The sequence below is a fragment of the Gouania willdenowi genome, chromosome 4 (genome assembly GCF_900634775.1).
Source record: "Gouania willdenowi chromosome 4, fGouWil2.1, whole genome shotgun sequence".
Taxonomy (NCBI): Eukaryota; Metazoa; Chordata; class Actinopteri; order Blenniiformes; family Gobiesocidae; genus Gouania; species Gouania willdenowi.
Window position 1 is genome coordinate 2,434,593 of NC_041047.1, and position 24,929 is coordinate 2,459,521.

A 24,929-nucleotide genomic window follows, 5' to 3' on the forward strand; every position below is an offset into this window, starting at 1 on the left:
TAACATGATCACCAGTCCAACCGTAACACCAGCCTGGGACCAAACAAGGGCATGTTATGTTTATTTGTTGGTGTACCACATGTCAAACTCACGGCCCGCGGGCCAAGTTCGGCCCGCTAGAGCATCTGGTCCGGCCCACATCAGGTAGATTTAGTTTAAAGTAAAAAATACAGCAAAAACAGGACTTTTTGTAAATTATATAAGTTGTAAATAAAATATGATGGAGGTCACAGTAATATTAAATCTCAATTATTCCTAAAAACCTGGAAAATTATCAGAAAATATCCCACAAAATTCTGGCAAATTACATTGACAATTTCCAGAAAATTAGTTGCAAAGTCAAGGAATTTTGACCAATTGTTTAACATTGTTTGAATTTGCTTTTTCCTTCATAAAAAGATTTTGGTCCGGCCCACTTCAGGTCAAACTGGGTTGTATGTACACCCCTGGTGCACCAGGTCAACTGGTGATCATTCTAACTGGTGACAGGTGACAGCAGATGTCAGTCACAAGATAGCATGATCACGAATTGAACCATAACACCAGCTGGTAAAAACGTTTAAACGTTCCTAAAAACACAGGAATTAAATAATTAATAATAAACAATAAAAAAATATATAATTAAATTAAAAATGGTCCATCTCTGTTTTATATTAAAATTAGTTCCTGACACGATTTCAACTGTGTGTGTGTGTGTGTGTGTGTGTGTGTGTGTGTGTGTGTGTGTGTGTTTGTGTGTTTTAGAGGTTTTTGATGACTAGTTGCAGTGTGTTGTGTAGTGTATGATTATTAATGTGTTAACCTCAGGTGATCAGATGCTGCAGCTGTTTTTTCATAAAGGGAAGAAGTGGATTGAGGCATTTTGGTAGAAACGTCACCTCTGCTCCTCCTTGTGTTCTCAGTGTGAAACAGATCATTTAAAGCTCAATAACAGATATTTTTCAGAGTTGTGCATATTAATCATGATTTGTGGCAAACACACACTCCTGTGTAAAATAAATAAGCCAGAGCAAAATAAACACTGTAATGTCACAGACAGCCACTAGAGGGCACCAGTGCTCACTCTGAGGATGGGAACGTTCCATTTACAATACTTTTAAATAATAATGTAAATAAATGTGTTTAGCTGAAAGTATTTATCCTAGAGGGTCACAGATGAAAATGATGACAAATTGCAACATTAAAACAGTAAAGAATGAAGGTTTTTGTTTGTACATTTTGTTCCTTTTTAGGAATTTTATATCATTTTGTAATTTTTGTTGTTGTTGCTGTTTCAGGTGGTTTTTTGTTGTTGTTTTTTTAGCTATACTGTGTGTGTTTTTTTGTTGTTGTTTTTTTTTTTTAATTTGGTGTGTTTTGGTGTCATCTTTTTGTATTTTTTTTTTCAGTCGTTTTGCTTGTTTTTTTTGTCTGTAAATGTGTCTTTGTAGTTTTTTGGTATATTTGGAGCTATTTTGTGTGTTTTATTGACATTTTTTAATTTATCACAAACTTAAACCGAGCTCGCGGCATGTGGCCCACTGTTATCCAGGAAGTTTATTATTATTTGGGCCATAGTTTATATATAGTTACCTAAAAGAGGTAAATTCTTGTTTTAATCACAAATAAATTGGATTAAGTGACCAAAAATTGTGGAAAAGGAGGTGAAATGGGATTTTAAAAATTACAGAAATTGATTAAAAGTTGCAAATTACAAAGACAAAAACAGACAGAAAAAGTGGTAAAAAAAAAAACAACAAAAAAACATTTGTTTAAACTGGCAAAAAATGGGCATGACAAATGGTGATTGTGGTTAAATTGGCAAAAAATAATTATTGAATATGGTGAAGAGGTTAAAAGTGCTGAACATGTCTGGAAAGTGGAAAAAAATTGTGCAGAAAAGATGTAGAAGTGTCAGAAATGGGAGTAAAGAAGCAAAAATGCATTAAAAGGAGTAAAAATATGGCAAGAAAATGTGATGAAAATAAATAAAGTTGCAGAAAAAGGGTAAAAATGAGCAAAAATGGGCTCAAATTATTAAAAAATAATATTCTTAGTTTTTTGAGTGCAACCTCCTGCAGCAGTTTATTCTCCTCTCTTTTCTTTCTCTTTTCTTTCTTGTTGTTATTCAGGCACATTATTTATGATCAGATCAATACAAAGTGTTTCTAAAGGAAGGAGCTCGTCCACATTGTGAAATCTTTGTCCGTCTCAGGCTGAAGGTTCTCCATGTGTCTGAAGGAGCTTCACCTCCATCATCCCTCCATCCTACGCCATGTGCAAACACAACAAACACACACACAGAGGGAGGAGCTCTGTGCACCATCACAGTCAACGTGACATCTATACTTTCACTCTATGAGCAGACAAATTAACCCCTGCAGATGAAACCGGATGAAACTAACTATACACCATGCACACCCAGAGTGTAAAACACTGTAACATTATTTTACTGTATTTACAAACAACAGAGTCTCATTATAGACACACTATTAAAAACACATTTACAGTGCTTTAACATCACAGCATAATAAAACTATAATCAGGACACCCCACGCACTTCCACCTCAAAAAATTCAGATTTTTTTTACCAGTTGTTCGTTAATTATTCAATAGACACACTGTAATGGATACGTTATCTCAGGAACTCCTTCACATATGAAAGGTAAATGTGGTACAGTAATACAGGTCCACCTACTCTCTCAGAATATAGAAAAAGACTAATAAACAATAAATGATTATAAGACAGAAAGTCAAGCTACAATAGCCTCATCTAAAGGATTTTCAATATTTGAGAGTGGTGAAAAAACCCAAAGTTTTGGTCCAAAATAAAAATGAAGAAGTCACAAAAAAGAAAAATTGAAAGAATAACATATACACGTCAGTGTCAGCCATTTTTCAGCATTTTTACATTTTCAAAGACCCACAGAATATTTTGGACTAAGACAATCTGAAATCTGACACCAGATTCTGAAAGATTAAAGTCTCTAACTTCATCAGAAAAAAAGAATCTCTTTTCTTTCTTCTGTAATCAGCAGTTGAATAGAGGCAAGTTTCACACAAATCACCAGTTTGTGACAAAAAACTGAGAAAAACGGCTTTTTATGAAAAAAATCTTTTAGTGACTTTGAAGCATTTTTTTTGCTTTAGTGACACCTTAACATTTGTTTCCTTCTATAAAACTACACACAAAAAAAAAAAACACTGAGACCGGGTTTTTGATGGCAACATTATTATTATTATTCTATCGATGTCAGAGTTGAATGAGTTTTTTTAACTGTATTTTGGCGTTCCTCCAAGTCTCTCCCCCGTCATTCTCCACACACGCAACTTCCTCCTCCTCCCAGACACGCTGAATGTCACCACTTGCTTCCGTTTTCTCTCACCATCGCCACACTCTCAATAGTCCACTTAGTTCCACACATGCTGTGGTTGAGTGTGAGCTGCTGTGAACTGGTGGGAACTTCAGCATCAACTCTCGTAGCGCCATTTTCTGTCTCTAAACTCCTTTCCTCTCCCTCTGAGCTCTGCTCATCACAGGTGATCTCTCATCCAACGGTGCTCTGCTGCCACCTACATGTCACCTATTAATTTGATATCTGTCTCACAGTTGAATGTTTTGCTTCCTATATTTTGTATCTCCTCCCCCCGTCAATCACACAGACGTCACTTCTTCTTCCTCCCGACACGCAGAGATGACCCATTTAGCCCAGTTAGTTGATGGGTTTATCTCACGATCGTACCATAATCGATAACCCACTCAGGTCCACACATGTTCTGTGTTAGTATGTGGTGCTGTGAGCTGCTGGATACGTCACAATATCACTTCATAGCGCCATAATCTCCCTCGTTCCTGCTTCGTCCTCCTTAGCTAATGGTAGCATCGAAAGGTGCGCTGCTGCCACCTTCAGGGCACAGTTGGTCACTACATCAACAGAGAAGCCTTATATTCACAGCACATTTCCGTCACCTAGCAACTTCAGTGAAAAAACATAATTGACGTAATATTGCGTCTTTGGCACTATATGAGTTGAAACAGATCAGATTTTTCCTGCCATTCCTACATGCAGTTATGGGAAAATAGTGATATATACTGTATATACATGCCTGCTTCCTTAACTGATGGAGTTCCAACTACTTAACGACTGTGTCCATCATTGATCAGGATTTGATGATTAAAGTGTGTTAATGTTTACCAGGAAGAAGCTTCACTTCCTCTTTCATCCTTTCATCACATACAACATGATCACATGATTACCATGAGGCAGAGCAGCGTGTGTGTGTGTGTGTGTGTGTGTGTGTGTGTGTGTGTGTGTGTGTGTGTGTGTGTGTGTGTGTGTGTGTGTGTGTCACCTTTATGAGGACTTTTCCTAATGACTCATTAGAGCCATAAAGACTCTGATTCTCACGTCTGTCAGCGACGTCTGATGAACAAGGAACGCTGATTAAAACCTAGAGACGTGCACGACGTGCATACGTGTGCACGGCCCAGGGTTCATTAATGCAAAGGAAGAAGAGGAAACGTGAAGGAAAATCACATCAGAGGAAAGATGGAGCTGCTGAGTCATGGTGAGCTCTGATTGGTTGATGCTCTTCCTGTTTTATTGAAGCAGATGAAACAATACAGAACTTTTATATTTATATTTACATTTATGTCTGTTCCACGTGTGCAGATCGTCATGTACGATTAATTATTTCAGTTTGTAATTTGTATATACAAATATAATGAAAAATATTAAAATGTAAAAATAAAGCAAAAAACATAATTAAATTATTCAAATCAGTTTTTTGAAATGTAAAAAAAAAATGCTTTAAAAAAAAATAAATAAATAAAAAAAAATAGTTTTTTTTGTCATTGGCCCATAACTGCATGTGGTAATGTACCAAAAAAAATCTGATCAGTTTTCATTTATAGTATAAATGTTATTCTTTATTGGGACATAAAACATTTTTTCTTGATGTTACTTTTTAATTATTATTTTGAACCCAACTTTAGGTTATTTCACCACTTGCTATTATTGAAAATCCTTTTCATGAGACATTTGTTGAAATGACCCAATAGTATTTTTTTTTTTTTGAGTCATTTTGTATATTTTTTGTAGTTGTTTTGTTTGTTTTGACTGATTTATCGTATTTTTGTTGTCGTTATGTGTGTTTTTGGGAGTCATTTATTGTATTTTTACTGTCATTTTGTGTTACTGTATTATTTCTTATTGTAATCTTCAAGTGTTTGTATTTTTGGAGTCCTTGTGTAGATTTTTGCGTGATTGTTTTGGCATTTTTGTGTGAATTTGTGGATGTTTTGTCTGTTTTTTGGAGTCAGTCTGTTAATTATAGATGTTTTCATATGGTTTTGTGTGTTGTCATTTTGTGTGTTTCATGTCTTTGTGTTTAATGTTGTGTGGCTGTTTTGTGTTTTGTTTTTTTTGTGCGTTTGTCGTTGTTTTGTGTTGTTTTTGCTGTAATCTTGTGTGGTTTGTGGTGTTTTCAGGTGTGTTGCTGTCATTGTGAGGATGTGACGGTGCTGATGAGAGGCTGATAATCCTCATGGTGCTAACAAAGATGGACGCCCTGCATTGAGAGTTTGATTAGTGAGCGCGCTCAGTGAGGGAGGAAATGTGTTCATCCGATTACAGGGAGTCTCTCACACACACACACACACACACACACACACACACACACACACACACACACTGACCAGGAAGCTGCTGTCACTCTTTAAACTGATAACCTCATTAAAGTTGGAAACACAAAGAATAAAGTTTGTGTGTCGGTGGTGATGGAAAATAAGTCGTTTATACATTATTATTCACACAGTCTGAAGTCACTGTGCGTTAGTTCATCAGTGTCGAAAGCAAAGGTCTGCAACAGGTGGCCCAGGGGCCTCATACGGCCCTCAGTCTAATTATGTGAGGGCCCCCAAAACAAACAGGCATAAATGACTCTCAAAATAAATAAAAAATAACAACAGAAACCAATTCAATGACAACAAAAGCAGTTATGGTTAAAGGACTTGCTCAACATCCCACAGTGATGTCCAGGTGAGATTTGAACCAGTGACCTTCTGATTACAAGCCCGCTTCCTTATTCCTCCACTAGGCCACCACTGCCCAAAAATACAAACAACACAACAGCAAAACACACACAAAAAGCCAGAAAAATAGTTAATAAAACGTATTACAGCACAAAAAAACACACGAAAATATAGAAAAATACACAAAATACACTGAGGGACACAAAAAAACACTCATGACAACAAAAATACACAAAATAATAGGAAATGACTAAAAACAACCAAAAACACACAAAAATAGTAAAACAAATTATGGTACAGAAAAAAACACATAAAATTATAGAAAGATGCACAAAATATACTAATTGAGTCCAAAAATGCACAAAATGACAACAGAAATGCACAAGATAGACACTAAAATTACACATAGGTGCCTCAAAAAACACAAAATGACACCAAAAATAGACGAAATGGCTCCAAACATGCAGAACAAAATAAAACACAAAATACAACAAAAACTCACCAAATGACAAGAAAAAATACACACACACACACACACACACACACACACACCTAGTGACAGGAAGAGAAAGTGATTTAAACAGGAAGTGACCTGTTTCTCAAGCTAATAATAATATGTCTTGATCAACTTTAAATAAATAAAATAAAATCCATATATTATTATATGTCAGACATATTATCAGATTATAACTGACATCAAACAGACACTCTGTGGTTCTAGAAAAATGATCAGAGACATTTTTATCCACATAATGTTTTATTCAACATAATTCATATTAGTGAGTGGAAGGTGAGTGTGATCAACCATTCTCAATGTGACGTTCTTTAAATTTACCTTTAGTTCCTCGTTGCCTGGTAACCTCTTTTCCTTTGATTTACATTCAAACCTTATGATTTATTAGATTATATCAGTGGAAAGTGTTTTAAATGTGCTTTTAGTCCATTTTAGGAAATATGTAGTCTTTTCACCACGACAGACGTCACTAACCGTCGCTGTCATCAGATTATTACGTCACCTAGTGGAAGTGTGTCTGATTGTCAAAACAAACGTGATCACCTTTTCCTAACTCCTCTCCTAACACCTTTCCTTAACCCTGTGACGTCATCCACGGGGTTAAGGAAAAGTGGATAGGAAAGGAGATAGGAGGGACTATTCAGACGCAGCCTGAGCGACAAAGAGCAGGAAAGTCCTGCCCACACACAACAGGTCATAAGGAGGTTGGGGGGCGGAGCTTCAGGTGAACATTGAATAAATGCTTACTGCAGTTTTCCATCATGTGTTCCAAAGAGTAATTAATCCTAATCCAGAACCAGATGAAAGATTCCTGTTGGGATTTTCCTTTAATCCAGAGAAAATCTGCCTTTCATTGTTAAACTGAGACACACACATTTGACCTTGTTATTCTGCCTCAGTACGGAGTTGAAGGTACTGCTGTAGCTGACCACCGTCCTCTAGAGCTGCTCAGGGTCAGCTGTGAGAACATGAGAACATGAACCTCCAACACTTTCCTTCTGCTGTACAATTAAAGCCGACCTTCACGTGTTTTCCTGCATATCAACCAAACATCAAAGGCTCTCAGAGGCTTTGATGCTAATCATCTCCACTTTTTAAAGCTGAGCAGCAGCTCTGCACTCACTCTGAATCCTAATCACAGCAGATGTTACTTTACGTTCCAACTCTTCTTCTCTGATTGGGGCTTTTCTCTAAATGATAATAATAAGATTCAAAGTGAGCGCGTGGCCCTCCACAGGGACCACTTAAAGGTTATCACGTCCTGGGTGTCCACAGAACGTCTATCACATCGTCAGCTAGGGACGGGGCGGGGCTTGTTCCCATCATCCAGTGTGTAGCTCACTGTGCACACACACACACACACACACACACACACACACGCTAAAGGTCAGGCTGAGCCTCTGAGCTGAATATTGATGAGCGTGAAAACAAAGACGAGGAAACAAAACATCACTGACGTGTCCACCTGTACGCAACACTCACTATTTACAGTCAGTGTATGTGGTGTTAAAGTCAAGGCGCGTGGGCCAAATCTGGCCTCCAGAGCTTCAGTCGCAAACATTTCTGACATTTTTACCAATTGTTCCCTGATTAATCAATAGTCATACTGTACATTTGGATTGGAGAAATTATTTTTGAGATATGGACAATTTAGAAAGAGGGGTATGATCCACACAGAACGACAACAAAAGCACAAGAAAACCTCCCAAAAATGACAAAGCATCTTCACACTCACACAAAAACCACACAAAACATCTTCACTTGACAAAATTATTCCAAAAACGTCAAGACAATCAAAATGCACAAAGGTACACAAAGACATGAAGATTACACTAAGAAACACCACACTAATACAAAATAATAATAAAAATATGACTCCAAAAACACACACATCAACAACAGAAATACAATAAAGGATTCAAATCAAACCAAACAACAACCAAAATACACAAAATGACTCCAAAAAAACCCCAAAATATCCACAAATTTACACAAAAACGCCAAAACAATCGCACAAAAATCCCCACAAGGACTCCAAAAATACACAAAGACATGAAGATCACAAAAAAAAAAACCTAAAATAACAAAACGACTGTCAGAATACAAACAAGAATCCAATAACACACAAAACAACACATCTTCAATTAACAGAAAAAAACCAATGATTTTATTGTCATTTTTATGTTAATCTAGTATTTCTGACTGTAATCTTCATGATTTTTGAACAATTGTTTTAAATTTGTAGATGTTTTGTCTTTCTGGAGTATTTTTGTGTGTTTTTGTTTTTTTTTGTTGTTTTGTGTGTTTGGAGTCCGTCTGTTAATTGAAGTTGTTTTAATGTGGTTTTGTGTGGCGATTATGTTTGAATTCTTAGTATTTTAGTATTAAACACAAATATTTTGTATTGAAGTGCACATTATTAATATGATTGCACTTTTTTTGTGTTCTTGTTCTATTTTTCAACATATTTCAGGTGTGTTTATCTTGTGTTTGCTCCCAGGATGTGTTTCCTCTGTGCCTCAGCCATCATTAATCAGACTCCATGCAAATGACACATTATGTAAATTAGACGACAACATCATCTGGTGACATCCAGTGAATTTAGCTCAGACAGTAGCAACTTTCCTTACTGACGCGTTGGCAACACTGATGAATCTAACAATGAACCTCTTAAACACATGCGTTAATATTGTCTTTTTTAGATATTTGGAGGGAAAAAAAATGATATGAACATGAGTGTGTGTTCCAAGTGTTTTAAAGATGAGTAACACGTTGGTTCCTCATCACTGTGAGATCAGCTGTTGACTTTAGACGTAGAACATGTGGTAGAGACGCCTCCCACCGAGACTCATGGCGTCTCTCAGAGTGGAATCAGGTCACACAGCTGCTAACAGCAGAACACACACACACACACACACACACACACACACACACACACACACACACACACACACACACACACACACACACGGGCTGAAGGTCAGGAATTAAAGGTCACAACATATCCTGACGTGCCCTCTGTTCTCTAACATAGAGGAAACATGTCATGTTGTGTAGTAAAAACACAACACACACACACACACACACACACACACACAATGCAGCAGGAACAACACTTTAATACTTGGACCAAATTAAATTCTCTCTGAAATCTTTCCTGTTTATGGTCCAAACAATAAATGGATTTCCTCTCTCTGTTCAAGGCGTTAGAAATTAGCAGCACGGGCCCTCGCTCTAATGTGGGCGGCGCCCCAAAGTAAATGTACAAAACAGGAGAGGCCTTTAAGAAACTAAGAATATATCTTCAAAATAATTTGAGCCCATTTTTATTTATTTCTTTAACCCCTTTTCTGCAACTCCACCAAACTCACCATATTTTAACCTATTTTCATCACTTTTTCTTGTCATATTTTTGCTCCTTTTAATGTATTTTTGCTACATTACTCCAATTTCTGACACTTCTACATCACATTTTAATGTCTTTTCTGCACATTTTGTCCACTTTCAAGACATATTCAGCACTTATAAACCCTATAAATGTCATATGTTGACCCATTATTGTCACTTTTAACCTCTTTTCACCATATTTCATGATTATTATTGCCAGTTTAACCACATTCTGTCAACAAACACTTTTTCTACTTCCATATATGTACCATAAATACCTTTGTTTGGTATTGTTTTTTTATTTAACCCTCTTATTATCCTTGGGATCAACTTTTTTCCATCACTTTTCCACCTAATGTCACATATGTTGACCCATTATTGTAACTTTTTGTCATGCCCATTATTTACCAGTTTAAACTAATTGGTCCAATATTGACACTTTAAACCTTTTACAACTTTTTCTGTCTGTTTTTATCCACTCTAATTTACAATTTTTAATCAATTTCCGTGGTTTTTAAAATCCCATTTCACCACCTTTCCACCATTTTTGGTCAGTTTGAACCCATTTTATATCTGATTAAAACAAGGATTTCCATCTTTAAAATGACTATAATAATAATAAACTTCCTGGAAAACAGTAGATATTATTCATATGCAGTGACGTGCCGTCAGGGTAGGCAAGGTAGGTAGTGCCTACCCAAAGGTGAATTGATATTTTGATTATTTGTTATAGTTATAATATAATTATAAATTATTTATTTTTCCATTTCCAATAGCCTACAGTACCTATAAGTTTGAAAGTGTCAGCATTTTGTGCGTTTCATAGACAAAATTACTGAACAGCGCTATTTCCTGGAACAGCTGCACAGTCTCACTCCGCTGTAAGGCAGAGGGTAACCACGCCCCCAGCGTAGAGAGCTGCCTTTGGACGTAACTGCGCTATGCTAAATGCTACACGTAAGTTCACAGTACATTAGTGAATATATCCCATGTGACCGCTGCTGCTACGTTCTCTAGCTAGTGGGCGGGATAACACTACAGTCAGGATGACAGCGCTAGAGAAGATAGAGAAACTTTTTTTTGAAGAAAAACAACAGCTTTTAAAAGATGGAGACCAACACCTGAGTTACCAGACCTTCAGCTAAGGTAAGGTCAGAACATTGTTGGTACTTTCTACAGAGAATGGAACAAAAGGAAGGATTGACCTTGTGGATGCTCCTCACTGAGGCTGTTCTGAGTTGTTGTTGTTGTCTTTTTCTCCGTGTTTCTGTGTTTCCAACACAAACAACAGATGTGCTGTCGTGTCATGAGATATAACTTGTTGGGAGAGTATGGAGGCTATATTAAATAATTGTTTATGTTTCTTTAATGGTGATTTTGTTAGATGGCTAAATGCTTGTTCATGTGGATCTTGTTGGGTTTTTTCTTTCTTATTTTGAATTTTATATTTTAATAAGCGCATTGAGATGACTTTGTTGTAAAATGCTTTATACAAATAAAATTGATTTGAATTGAATTAACACTTGACAGTAGAAACATATGAAATTGTTATTGGAGGTCTCGATTTGCAACGTGCCTACCCAGCCCTAGTGGTCACGGCACGTCACTGTTCATATGAATAAATAAATGTGGTTATCACAGATTCATAGAACAGTGGACCATCATTTTACTGACTTTATCCACGATAATAATCAGTGTTAAAACTTGTAGGTTCATCATGTTTTAATCAGTCAAAGTAAAGTAAACACTGTTTTGTTGCTTGTCAATGATTGTTTTCATGTTTTATGAATACGCATTTATGACTTTTAAAATAATCTTGTTTAAAAAAAAAAAAGCCTGGTCTGGACCAGGTTATGAAGTGGATCTCATCAATCAGTTCTCTATAGAATATAGTAGACAGTATGTACTCATTGAAAGTGTACCTGTAGGAGAACACAGTGTGTGTGTGTGTGGGGGGGGGGGGGGGGGGGGGGTCAAAGAGCAGCACACACGCCTGTTTACACAAACACTCGAAACAAAGGTGTTCCACCTTTTACAAACACACACTGCAAGCACAACACAGCAGAGCTTAATGACTCAGCACTTTGTTCATCCATCCATCCATCCATCCTTAAAGAGTAGAAAAAGTTAATATTTCTCTCAAAGTTTAAGTCTAAGAGTTTAATCAAAACAAATGTTGGATTTTAAAGTTCCTCCCATTAAACCTCTGATTGAACTAAATATCAGTTCTCAAATAGTAAAAAACCTGAAAATCACTTTTTTTCTGATGAAAACAAACGTACGTATTTGGTGTAAAGTCGTGTTATTCATTGATTCTAGTTCAACTCTCAACAATTTAAAGTATTTCATTATTTAGTTGTAAAATGTGAGGGTGACTGCCCTCTATTGGTTGAAACCCGTATGACGTTTTAGTGGCTTCTTACGGCACTGTTAGTCCCGCCCCCTTCTATAAAAAACTCACCTATGGTTGGAATGGAGTAGAATAGTTATAGTGAGTATTGAGTAGCTAGTTAGCATAGAATAGATTGTTCTTTGGAGATTTTGTAGTATAGAGTGGGCGTGTCTAAACTTCTGCAGGAGCCCCGCCCATAATCAAGGCATTTTTAGGGCCCGAGCACAAACCCTATTGTAATGCACCTCATTTTTATTATTCTTATTTTATTTACGGTGATGACATCATCACTGTGGAACTTCTGCAAAATTCTGTAGAATTCTGACATCATCACTGTAGAGAGTGATGATGTCAGAATTCATCAGTGTACTGAAGAACTATTACTTCAGTACACTGAGGATTTCCCTGAGCTGGTTAAATACTGTTATTTCTTTCTACCACAACAAGGTTCTCACCAGGAGTTTTTCACAGCATAGGGGGATCGCATGGTGCGAGTGTGAAACTTATAGTAGTTATTAAGAGTTTGCCAAAAAAATGAGCTATGGTTTAACCCAACCGTCCTTCATAATCATAGCGCCACCTATTGGTAAAAGAAAATCATAGACATTATATTTGAAAGTTTGTGATAAAATCCTTGAAAATGGTCAGTTACGTCTCAACACTTAAAATTTCTGTCACACCCCGACATGCAACACACCTCAACGTGCACGTTCATCGCTGCTTGCAGATTTATTATTACTATTATTATTATTATTATTATTATTATTATTATTATTATTATTATTATTATTATTATTTTCAGTCTAGATGCGCATCAGCCAAAACCAGGCATTTAGTTTCTCTTTCAGAATAAGTTTAACTTGTAGTTGTTTTGTTTTGTTTAAATGAAATCTAATGTATTCTATTCTCATTCTTCGTTTTGGTTTGATTCGCTGAGCAGAACCATCAGGTACTGCTGTGCCTCTTTATTTATTCTGGAGTGCATTTTTGTTCCCACTGTGACCATGAAACCACACCTCTGTCCTTGGAACGCGTTAAAGTCACACACACACCTGCACTGACCAGCAAGGGCTGCATGTTGATGAGACACACACACACACACACACACACACACACACACACACACACACACACACACAATCTGTTAATATATTCATAGAAAGCTGTAACAGCTCCTGTGGATTCACTTCATGATAAACAAACACAAACAGACCACGTGAAAAACCTGTAAAAATACCAGTTAAATTACTAGTTAAAGTACCAGTTAAAGTACTAGTTAAAATATCAGTTAAAGTACTAGTTAAAGTACTATAAATACCAGTTAAAGTACCAGTTAAATTACTAGTTAAAGTACAAGTTAAAGTACTAGTTAAAGTACAAGTTAAAGTACTAGTTAAAGTACTAGTTAAAATATCAGTTAAAGTACTAGTTAAAGTACAAGTTAAAGTACTATAAATACCAGTTAAAGTACCAGTTAAATTACTAGTTAAAGTACAAGTAGAAGTACTAGTTAAAGTACTAGTTAAAATACCAGTTAAAGTACTAGTTAAAGTACTAGTTAAAATATCAGTTAAAGTACTAGTTAAAGTACAAGTTAAAGTACTATAAATACCAGTTAAATTACTAGTTAAAGTACAAGTTAAAGTACTAGTTAAAGTACTAGTTAAAATACCAGTTAAAGTACTAGTTAAAGTACTAGTTAAAATATCAGTTAAAGTACTAGTTAAAGTACTAGTTAAAGTATCAGTTAAAGTACTAGTTAAAGTACTAGGTAAAGTACTAGTTAAAGTATCAGTTAAAGCACTAGTTAAAGTACTAGTTAAAGTACTAGTTAAAGTACTAGTTAAAGTACTAGTTGAATGTTGTTTTAAAGTGGCTCTAAAGGTAAAACTTTAGAGTTGTTTCCACCGTGAGAACCAGATGTAGAGGATGAACCACGTGCGCTCTGCGTCTGGCTCTGCGCTCCGCTCCGCACCGTGCGTAACGCTCTGACGCACACACACTTCCAGGCACTGAGCTCCGTGTCACTGCTCAGTGCGCGGCTGACAGCTCGTGGTGGACGTTCACACGCTCAGAGGATGCGCGTCCACGTGCATGGAAGGAGCTGCTCTCTGGGTTTCATCCTCCTGCAGCTGCTGCTCCGCAAGGAGGTGAGTGCACGCGCAAAGGCTCTGTGCGTGTGTAAGTCTCAGCTGAAATCGATAAGAACTGGTGTTTTATCAGCTCAACTGTTTCTGCTGAGAGCTTTTAGTGGAGTTCAACACTTTCAATATTGTTCAAACCTGTGAGAAAAACGCTGAAATATCACAAATAACTTGAGCGCACACACACATATTAACCATATGTGTGACATATCTACACACACTGATGATATGTTGTGCTGTTCCATTCCAGTCTGTTTCTCACCCATTGAAAAGCACGTTTACTATGTTTAATCTGATTAATTTATTTTTTGTCTGCTAAATACATTCATTCCATTGTAATAACTCAAATCTGACACCACAGTGTGTGTTTATGTGGTGATGAATGTAAAAAGTTTTTCATAGTCGACACATTTTGAACATTTAGCTAATTTTTCTTTCATTTGAGACAGAAATTCATGTAAAACAGCATGTTCTATATCGTTGATAAAAATGTGCATACATGAAAAATAAATCTAAATCTAAATGTTAAATATAAATATACATGTTGAATCTAAATCTAAATGTTAAATATAAATATACATGTTAAATGTAAATCTAAATGGTAAATATAAATATACATGTTAAATGTATATGTTAATGTTAAATCTAAATCAAAATGTTAAATTTAAATCTACATGTTAAATGTAAATCTAAATGTTAAATTATTTATATATATTCTTGAAATATTGCAACTTTAATCTTCAAAAGCTGGTCTCAGGACCATTTTACGTTCCCCTCACAATGCATCATGGGACAGTTGAGTTTGACAAGTGTGCTCACCGTGCATACTAAAACATGTCCTCATATAGTATACATCCTGGTTTTTCTTCCGTACTCAATCTTTTCATACTATCTGATCTGAACACACTATAGACTTAGTATGAGTAGTACGTTAGTATGAATTAGGGGTTGAACGACTACATCATTTTAAAGGTCGACTCTATGTGCATACTAGTTGAGACGACGTCACCAAGAGCCGAAGCTGAGCCAAGTGCCGCTGTTGTGACAAAATCTTTCACCCAAAAAAATCTCTGACCGCAGGTGGCGACAGTTCCAACCCCTGTGGCTTCTCGGCAGGGGTTGGAACCGTCGCCCTAACCCTAACCCTTAAACACGTTTGTAAATCTTCTCCAGTCTGCATTTACTTCACCCACCGGAGCGTTATGTTTAAGGGGGACTAAATAGATTCTTAATAGCTACGATGAGGTTTAGCACTCTTCTCTACCATCGAAAAGCCGCAGCGGTCACAGATTTTTTTGGGTCACAAACTTTGGCACAACATCGTTAGACACGGGACACATGACATGCTATAGAAGCTAAGTAAACCTAGGAACACTGCTGCGTCGCCTACCGTGAGTCTATGCTAACTGTTAAGCCCTGAGACTTCCTCAGAGCTAGGCGTCTAAACTTTGTTTGGGCTGTTTTTGAGTAGTACGTTAGTATGAGTAGTACGTTAGTATGATTAGTACGTTAGTATGATTAGTACGTTAGTATGAGTAGTACGTTAGTATGATTAGTACGTTAGTGTGATCAGTACGTTAGTATGAGTAGTACGTTTGTGTGAGTAGTACGTTAGTGTGAGTAGTACGTTAGTATGAGTAGTACGTTAGTATGAGTAGTACGTTAGTGTGATCAGTACGTTAGTATGAGTAGTACGTTAGTGTGAGTAGTACGTTAGTATGAGTTGTTTGTTAGTGTGAGTAGTATGTTAGTGTGAGTAGTACGTTAGTGTGAGTAGTACGTTAGTGTGAGTAGTCCATTAGTATGAGTAGTACGTTAGTGTGAGTAGTACGTTAGTATGATCAGTACGTTAGTGTGAGTAGTACGTTAGTGTGAGTAGTACGTTAGTATGAGTAGTACGTTAGTATGAGTAGTACGTTAGTATGAGTAGTACGTTAGTGTGAGTAGTATGTTAGTGTGAGTAGTACGTTAGTGTGATCAGTACGTTAGTGTGAGTAGTACGTTAGTGTGAGTAGTACGTTAGTATGATCAGTACGTTAGTGTGAGTAGTATGTTAGTGTGAGTAGTACGTTAGTGTGATCAGTACGTTAGTGTGAGTAGTACGTTAGTGTGAGTAGTACGTTAGTATGAGTAGTACGTTAGTATGAGTAGTACGTTAGTGTGAGTAGGACGTTAGTATGATCAGTACGTTAGTGTGAGTAGTATGTTAGTGTGAGTAGTACGTTAGTGAGTAGTACGTTAGTGTGAGTAGTACGTTAGTTTGATTAGTACGTTTTTATGAGTAGTACGTTAGTTTGATTAGTACGTTTGTATGAGTAGTACGTTCGTTTGATTAGTACGTTAGTATGAGTAGTACGTTAGTTTGATTAGTACGTTAGTATGAGTAGTACATTAGTTAGATTAGTACGTTAGTATGAGTAGTACGTTAGTTTGATTAGTACGTTAGTATGAGTAGTACGTTAGTTTGATTAGTACGTTAGTATGAGTAGTACGTTAGTTTGATTAGTACGTCAGTATGAGTAGTACGTTAGTTTGAGTAGTACGTTAGTATGATTAGTACGTTAGTATGAGTAGTACGTTAGTTTGATTAGTGCGTTAGTATGAGTAGTACGTTAGTTTGATTAGTACGTTAGTTTGAGTTGTACGTTAGTTTGATTAGTACGTTAGTATGAGTAGTATGTTAGTTTGATTAGTACGTTAGTATGAGTAGTACGTTAGTTTGATTAGTACGTTAGTATGAGTAGTACGTTAGTATGAGTAGTACGTTAGTTTGATTAGTACGTTAGTATGAGTAGTAATTAAATCGGGGCTTTCGCCGTAGTACGTTAGTATGATTAGTAGGTTAGTATGATTAGTAGGTTAGTATGATTAGTACGTTAGTATGATTAGTACGTTAGTATGAGTAGTAGGTTTGTATGAGTAGTACGTTAGTATGATTAGTACGTTAGTATGATTAGTAGGTTAGTATGATTAGTACGTTAGTATGATTAGTAGGTTTGTATGATTAGTACGTTAGTATGATTAGTACGTTAGTATGATTAGTAAGTTAGTATGATTAGTAGGTTAGTATGATTAGTACGTTAGTATGATTAGTAGGTTAGTATGAGTAGTACGTTTGTATGATTAGTACGTTAGTATGATTAGTACATTAGTATGATTAGTAGGTTAGTATGATTAGTACGTTAGTATGATCAGTACGTTAGTATGATTAGTACGTTAGTATGATTAGTACATTAGTATGATTAGTAGGTTAGTATGATTAGTACGTTAGTATGATTAGTACATTAGTATGATTAGTAGGTTAGTATGATTAGTACGTTAGTATGATCAGTACGTTAGTATGATTAGTAAGTTAGTATGATTAGTACGTTAGTATGATTAGTAGGTTCGTATGATTAGTACGTTAGTATGATTAGTACGTTAGTATGATTAGTACGTTAGTATGACATCTACAACAGAGCCAAACCCTTGTTTCTGCTGCTGCGGCCCTTTGAGACGACACTTGAGGCTCTTCCTGTGTGACGCTGAACGTCTGTTCTCCTAAATAACTCCTGCTATCTGCTCTGGTCTCTATAAAACCTTCAGATCAATGTGAGGTCACAGCCACAGGTACGCAGTGCAGCACAGTGCAGAGATGCTGAAAATGACTGTAATCTGTTCGTCTGTGGCCTGAGTGCTGCTGATGTCTGATCCTCACACTGAGACAGAGGAATGAGACGCTTGTTTTACACCAGGAAGTGTCCAACTCAATCCAGGGGCCACAAACCACCTAGTGTGACCTCACGCTTCTGAAGAAGAAAAATATGGGGTGTAGTGTTGTTTCATAGTTGACATATTTAGAACATTTAGCTAATTTGTATTTCATTTGAGACATTAATTCATGTAAAACAGCATGTTCTATATCATTGATAAAAATGTGTATACTGTACAAATACATCTAAATGTAAAATTGGTCACCAAGTGTATAGCTAAATGTTAAATGTAAATAAAAATCTTAAAGGAAAATGTTAAATCTAAATCTAAATGTTAAATCTAAATGTTAAATCTAAATGTTAAATTTAAATGTATATCTAAATCTAAATGTTAAATCTAAATGTTAACTAAATGTTAAATTTAAATGTAAATCTAAATGTTCTATTGGTCACCAAGTATAAAGCTAAATGAGAAAATGTAAATCAAAATGTAAATCAAAATGTTAAAGCAAAATGTAAAATGTAAAGCAAAATGTAAATCTAAATGTAAAATGTAAATCTAAATGTAAAATGTAAATCTAAATGTTAAATCTAAATCTAAATGTTAAATATATATATAAATGTTAAATCAAATGTAAATCTAAATGTTAAATGTAAATCTAAATGTTAAATGTAAATCAAAATGTTAAATGTAAATCAAAATGTTAAATGTAAATCTAAATGTTAAATGTAAATAAAAATGTTAAATCTAAATGTTAAGTTTAAATTTAAATCTAAATGTTCAATCACTCGCCAAGTTTAAAGCTAAATGTTTATAAAATTATGCAAAGTGGGCAGGTCAGCGCTTGTCAATCACGAGGCCCCGCCCACACCGCTGACTGCGGCTCAATGAGTAATGAGAGGGGGAGAGGCAGAAACATGGTGGGAACACTTCAAACTGACGAACGCTGAAGAGCGTTAATGACTGGTGTGGACCTGCCCACTTTGCATGATTTCTAAACATCTAGTTTTACACTTGGCAACCGATTTAATAGTTAGATATTAATTTAACATTTAGATTTAGATATAATTTCGAGATTTACATTTACATATACAATTTTGATTTAGATTAAACATTTACATTTAGATTTATTTTTCATGTGTACACATTTTTAACAATGATATAGAACATGCTGTTCTACAAGAATTTCTGTCTCAAATGAAAGAAAAATGAGCTAAATGTTGAAAATATGTCGGCTCTGAAAATGTGACAGAGCTTTTACATTTGGCGAATTGGCACCACAAATTAGTGTTGAGTTTGATGATCATGAGGATGTACACACACACACACACACACACACACACACACACACAGACACTGTAATGAGATCAGGGACGTGGTGATCACCTGTCGTGTCTCTGAGTGTTTGAGCGTAAATGGCGTTGTCGTCTGGTCGAGGTTTGGCTGCGGGCGACCAACGCTCTGTGATAACGATCTTGTTTCAGCGAGGATTATTTCATTGTTGTTATTAAGTGTTTTTGTTGTTATTTAATCAGAATCAGAGCATTAACACAGGAAACAAAGGTGTCTTTCTTATTGTGTGTTCCGAGTCATTTTGTGTTTGTGTGTATATTTTTAGATGTTTTTATACTATTTCATGTTTTTGGTCCTTTTCTGCAACTTTTGGTGATTTTTTACATGTATACAGTATATGTATATTTTTTGTATTTTGTAAATTTTTGCTGTTTCGCGTCACTTTTGTGTAATTTTTTGTGTTTACCTGTCATTTGTGTATTTTCTTTTTGTCATTTTGTCTGTTTTAGGAGTCATTTTGTTGTGTTTTGGAACTTATTTTATGTATTTTTCTTGTTTCATGTATTTTTTCGTCAGTTTGTGTGCACAATCTAGATTCTAAACAACGCTCTCTCCCTCTCTGACAAACATGTGTCAGCTTGGCCTGTGATATGATGAGCCACTGCAGACACACACACACACACACACACACTATCATGCTTGTACAGGGGAGGCTTTCTTTCTCCAGCGACACAAACAGATAAAATTGTTCACAACAAAAGGAATTTATGGGCCACCCAGAGGAAATAAATAGAGGATATGATCAGTGTCCCAGTATAAATGAAATGATCCTCCCAGTGTCTGCAGATGGAAGCAAACACTAATATTTACAGGACAAGGACTGGGAGGAGATAACTGAGCAGGTGATCAACAGAACAATCCGTCTACAGGGACGTCCAAAGGTAACAAAAAAAACCTCCATAAATCCTGAGTTTACATCCAAACTCAATGATTACTATTTCTATATCTGACTGGGATTGATTTATACTCCTATTATTGGTCTCCGTTTCTATGCTGAGGACACACAGGTCTATATGTGTTAGAAAATCTGTATTTTCATGTTCAAATCTCATTTTTCCTCCTCACACAATCCAACAAGGGCCTGATTTAGTGATTAGTCATCTTTCAAAAATATTTATATGAATATAATACTTAGTTTTTACGACAACGTATTAGAGCCACATTAAAATAAAAAGAATTCTGAGCATTACGAGAAAAAAATCGTAATATTTCAAGATTAAACTTGTAATTTTGTTTGATTAAAGTCATAATATTTCAACATTAAAGTCATAATATTTTGAGAATATTCATAATTTTTTGAGAATAAAGCTGTATCCTAAAAAACAGTGATAGCCCTGAAGTCTTCCTGCCACTTCCTCCTTTAGAGGCTATTTGCTCTAAATCATTTACATCAGTTACATTTACATCAGTTACAGTTACATCAGTTACAGTTACATCAGTTACATTTACATCAGTTACATTTACATCAGTTACAGTTACATCAGTTACAGTTACATCAGTTACATTTACATCAGTTACAGTTACATCAGTTACAGTTACATCAGTTACATTTACATCAGTTACATTTACATCAGTTACAGTTACATCAGTTACAGTTACATCAGTTACAGTTACATCAGTTACAGTTACATCAGTTACATTTACATCAGTTACAGTTACATCAGTTACATCAGTTACATTTACATCAGTTACATTTACATCAGTTACAGTTACATCAGTTACATTTACATCAGTTATATTTACATCGGTTACAGTTACATCAGTTACAGTTACAGTTACATCAGTTACATTTACATCAGTTACATTTACATCAGTTACATCAGTTACAGTTACATCAGTTACATTTACATCAGTTACATTTACATCAGTTACAGTTACATCAGTTACATTTACATCAGTTACATCAGTTACAGTTACATCAGTTACATTTACATCAGTTACAGTTACATCAGTTACATTTACATCAGTTACAGTTACATCAGTTACATCAGTTACATTTACATCAGTTACATTTACATCAGTTACAGTTACATCAGTTACATTTACATCAGTTATATTTACATCGGTAACAGTTACATCAGTTACAGTTACAGTTACATCAGTTACATTTACATCAGTTACATTTACATCAGTTACATCAGTTACAGTTACATCAGTTACATTTACATCAGTTACAGTTACATCAGTTACATCAGTTACATTTACATCAGTTACATTTACATCAGTTACAGTTACATCAGTTACAGTTACATCAGTTACATCAGTTACAGTTACATCAGTTACATTTACATCAGTTACAGTTACATCAGTTACATCAGTTACATTTACATCAGTTACATTTACAACAGTTACATCAGTTACATTTACATCAGTTACAGTTACATCAGTTACATTTACATCAGTTACATTTACATCAGTTACAGTTACATCAGTTACATCAGTTACAGTTACATCAGTTACATTTACATCAGTTACAGTTACATCAGTTACATCAGTTACATTTACATCAGTTACATTTACAACAGTTACATCAGTTACATTTACATCAGTTACAGTTACATCAGTTACATTTACATCAGTTACATTTACATCAGTTACATCAGTTACAGTTACATCAGTTACATTTACATCAGTTACAGTTACATCAGTTACATCAGTTACATTTACATCAGTTACATTTACATCAGTTACAGTTACATCAGTTACAGTTACATCAGTTACATCAGTTACAGTTACATCAGTTACATTTACATCAGTTACAGTTACATCAGTTACATCAGTTACATTTACATCAGTTACATTTACAACAGTTACATCAGTTACATTTACATCAGTTACAGTTACATCAGTTACATTTACATCAGTTACATTTACATCAGTTACAGTTACAGTTACATCAGTTACATTTACATCAGTTACATCAGTTACATTTAGATCAGTTACAGTTACATCAGTTACATTTAGATCAGTTACAGTTACATCAGTTACATTTAGATCAGTTACAGTTACATTTACATCAGTTACGAATGGAACAGATTCAAACGTTTTTCTTTCACTGCTTTCCCTCACCTTTCTCTCTCTCTCGTGCTGTTCGTGCGCCCACGGTGCTGGTCTAGTTTTTTTTTTCTGTGCAGTTGGTTAGTGGCACTTTCAGTTTGATCATGTGATGGTTGTAGGTTGAAATCCCAGTGGATTCTCTCTAAGTTTGGGTTTAGCTTCAGGCCGTGTTTAGCCTCAGATACTGACGTCTTGTGCTGTGAGTTGTTTTTATATTTTCAGTGTTTTTTTCTGCTCAAACTTTAGGGAGTTTAGACAAAGGCTAGATTGTGTGACGCTGTTACACTCAGAAAAAAGTCTCCCCTGAAGCTGGTGGCGTAGCCGTCAAATCAACTTTTGGTAGCGTTCATCAGGTGATAGGGGGCGGGGTCTAAAAAACAGTGATGTTAGACATCTCAATCCTGTAAAAATGTTATTAAAAAGGGACAGGGAAGAGTCGTAACTCGTTTATTTTATATATTTTTATTCATAAATCATGTTTAATATTCCCCTCATTCTACCTTAATGCAGCGGTTCTGAAACTTGGGGTCGCGAGCAGTGTTGTGCTAGTTACTGAAAAAAAGTAACTAGTTACCGTTACTAGTTACTTCATTCACAAAGTAACTCAGTTACTATTTTGATTTCTTACACCAAAAAGTAATGCGTTACTGGAAAAAGTAACTTTTGAGTTACTTAGAATTAAAGAATGTATTATTTATTTTGGGTCATTTGTGTCCATACAGCTTCATTTTAGTGCTGTAATAATATAATAATCCACTGCTGATCAACTGCTATAAAACAACCATAAATGATGTTCATATAAAGCACAAAACAGCTGCTCCAAAATTAAAACAGTAATTTTTCAGCCTTAGCACAGTAATGTAAAGTAAGCTGTGCATATTCCAGGTGCTCATTCTGCTGTTAAAAATGCTTATAAAAATAAATGTGGAAAAACTAATTCACTGCATTTTTCTCAGCTACACAAAGCTAAACATATCATGCTAATGAGCTGCTGTTAGCAGTGACTCAGCAGTAGCGACAGGCTGCATATTTACAACAACAAACCGTGCAATAGTTTGGCTGACCTGTTCCTGGATAACAGTCACAGTCCGTTAAAATCCAGCCGCAGCGTTAGCTTAGCTTCACCGATGCATCTTTTGGAGACAAAAATAATATGTGTATTTCCACTCTGAGAAGCTCGTCCTGTTCTCGCATTAACTCGCCATGATTGGTGCACGTGATGTAAACAGGAACACGCTGACAATGCTTCTTCTTCTACTGTTTTACTGTGTTTGGCACGGCGTCCCGCAAAAATATGTAGCGCCACTGTAAACAGGAAGTACACTGCATCTAGCAAAGTAAAGGACAAACGCACCATATTGTAACGGTAATGGCGTTATTTCTTTAGAAAAATATTACGTTACAGTACTAGATACTGTAAAAAGTGATGTTGGGGCAGTAACGCGTTACACCCAACACTGGTCGCGAGGCACTGGGAAGGGGCCTTTAAGAAGCTAAGCATATATTTTTATGAACAATTTGAGCCCATTTTTGCTTATTTTTACCATTTTTCTGCAACTCCACCAAACTTGTCATATTTTGCCCGATTCTCATCACTTTTTCTTGCCATATTTTTGCTCCTTTTAATATATTTTGCTACATTACTAACATTTCTTGACACTTGACACATTTTTTTCACTTTCAAAACATGTTCAGCACTTATAAACCATTTTCACCACTTTTCCACCTAATTTCACATATGTTGACCCATTATTGGCACTTTTAACCTCTTTTCACCATATTTCATGATTATTCACCCTTTGTCGTCCTCATTATTTGGAAGTTTAAACTATATGTTTCAGTATTGACACTTTGAACCCTTTGTAGCACTTTTCCTGTCTGTTTTTGGTCACTCTAACTTCTAATTCATTTCTGTGAAAAACAAAAGACATTTCACCACATTTTCCACCATTTCAGGTCACTTTTAACTTATTTTATTTCTGATTAAAACAAGGATTTACATCTTTAAGATGACTATATACTATGGCCCAAATAATAAATAACTTCCTGGATAACTGAAATGGACTCCAACCACCAAAATAGTGTTAAAAATTATTAGCATTTCATATCTGTGCGTTTTATTATGAAAGGTTTCTACTTCTATGTTAAAGCTGATATCCGGAGTTTCTGAGAAACGTCTCGATGTCCCGCCCTAATAAGCGCCACTTCCTCCCCCTGCCTCTGCAATCTACCAGAAGCCACGCCTCTACTTTTCTGCACACACATCGCGGAACATAACAAGGTATCATTGATATATGTCTATGGGTCAGGTAAGAGCCATAAATCAAATTTACCTGTTTGCTGTTGTGACGCCTTGTTTCCGTGCACAGTTCCACA

The 24,929-nt window shown here is 35.7% G+C and overlaps 1 protein-coding gene across 1 annotated transcript in view; it reads left to right on the forward strand.

The window, feature by feature from the left end:
• The first annotated feature begins 14,324 nt into the window (after positions 1-14,324).
• ghrhrb (growth hormone releasing hormone receptor b) overlaps positions 14,325-24,929 on the forward strand; it is a 39,711-nt gene continuing 29,106 nt past the window's right edge. The window contains exon 1 of the mRNA XM_028443674.1: positions 14,325-14,456. Within this exon, the coding sequence (XP_028299475.1) occupies positions 14,385-14,456 (72 nt within the window). The 5' untranslated portion in view covers positions 14,325-14,384. The remainder of the gene's footprint in view (positions 14,457-24,929) is intronic.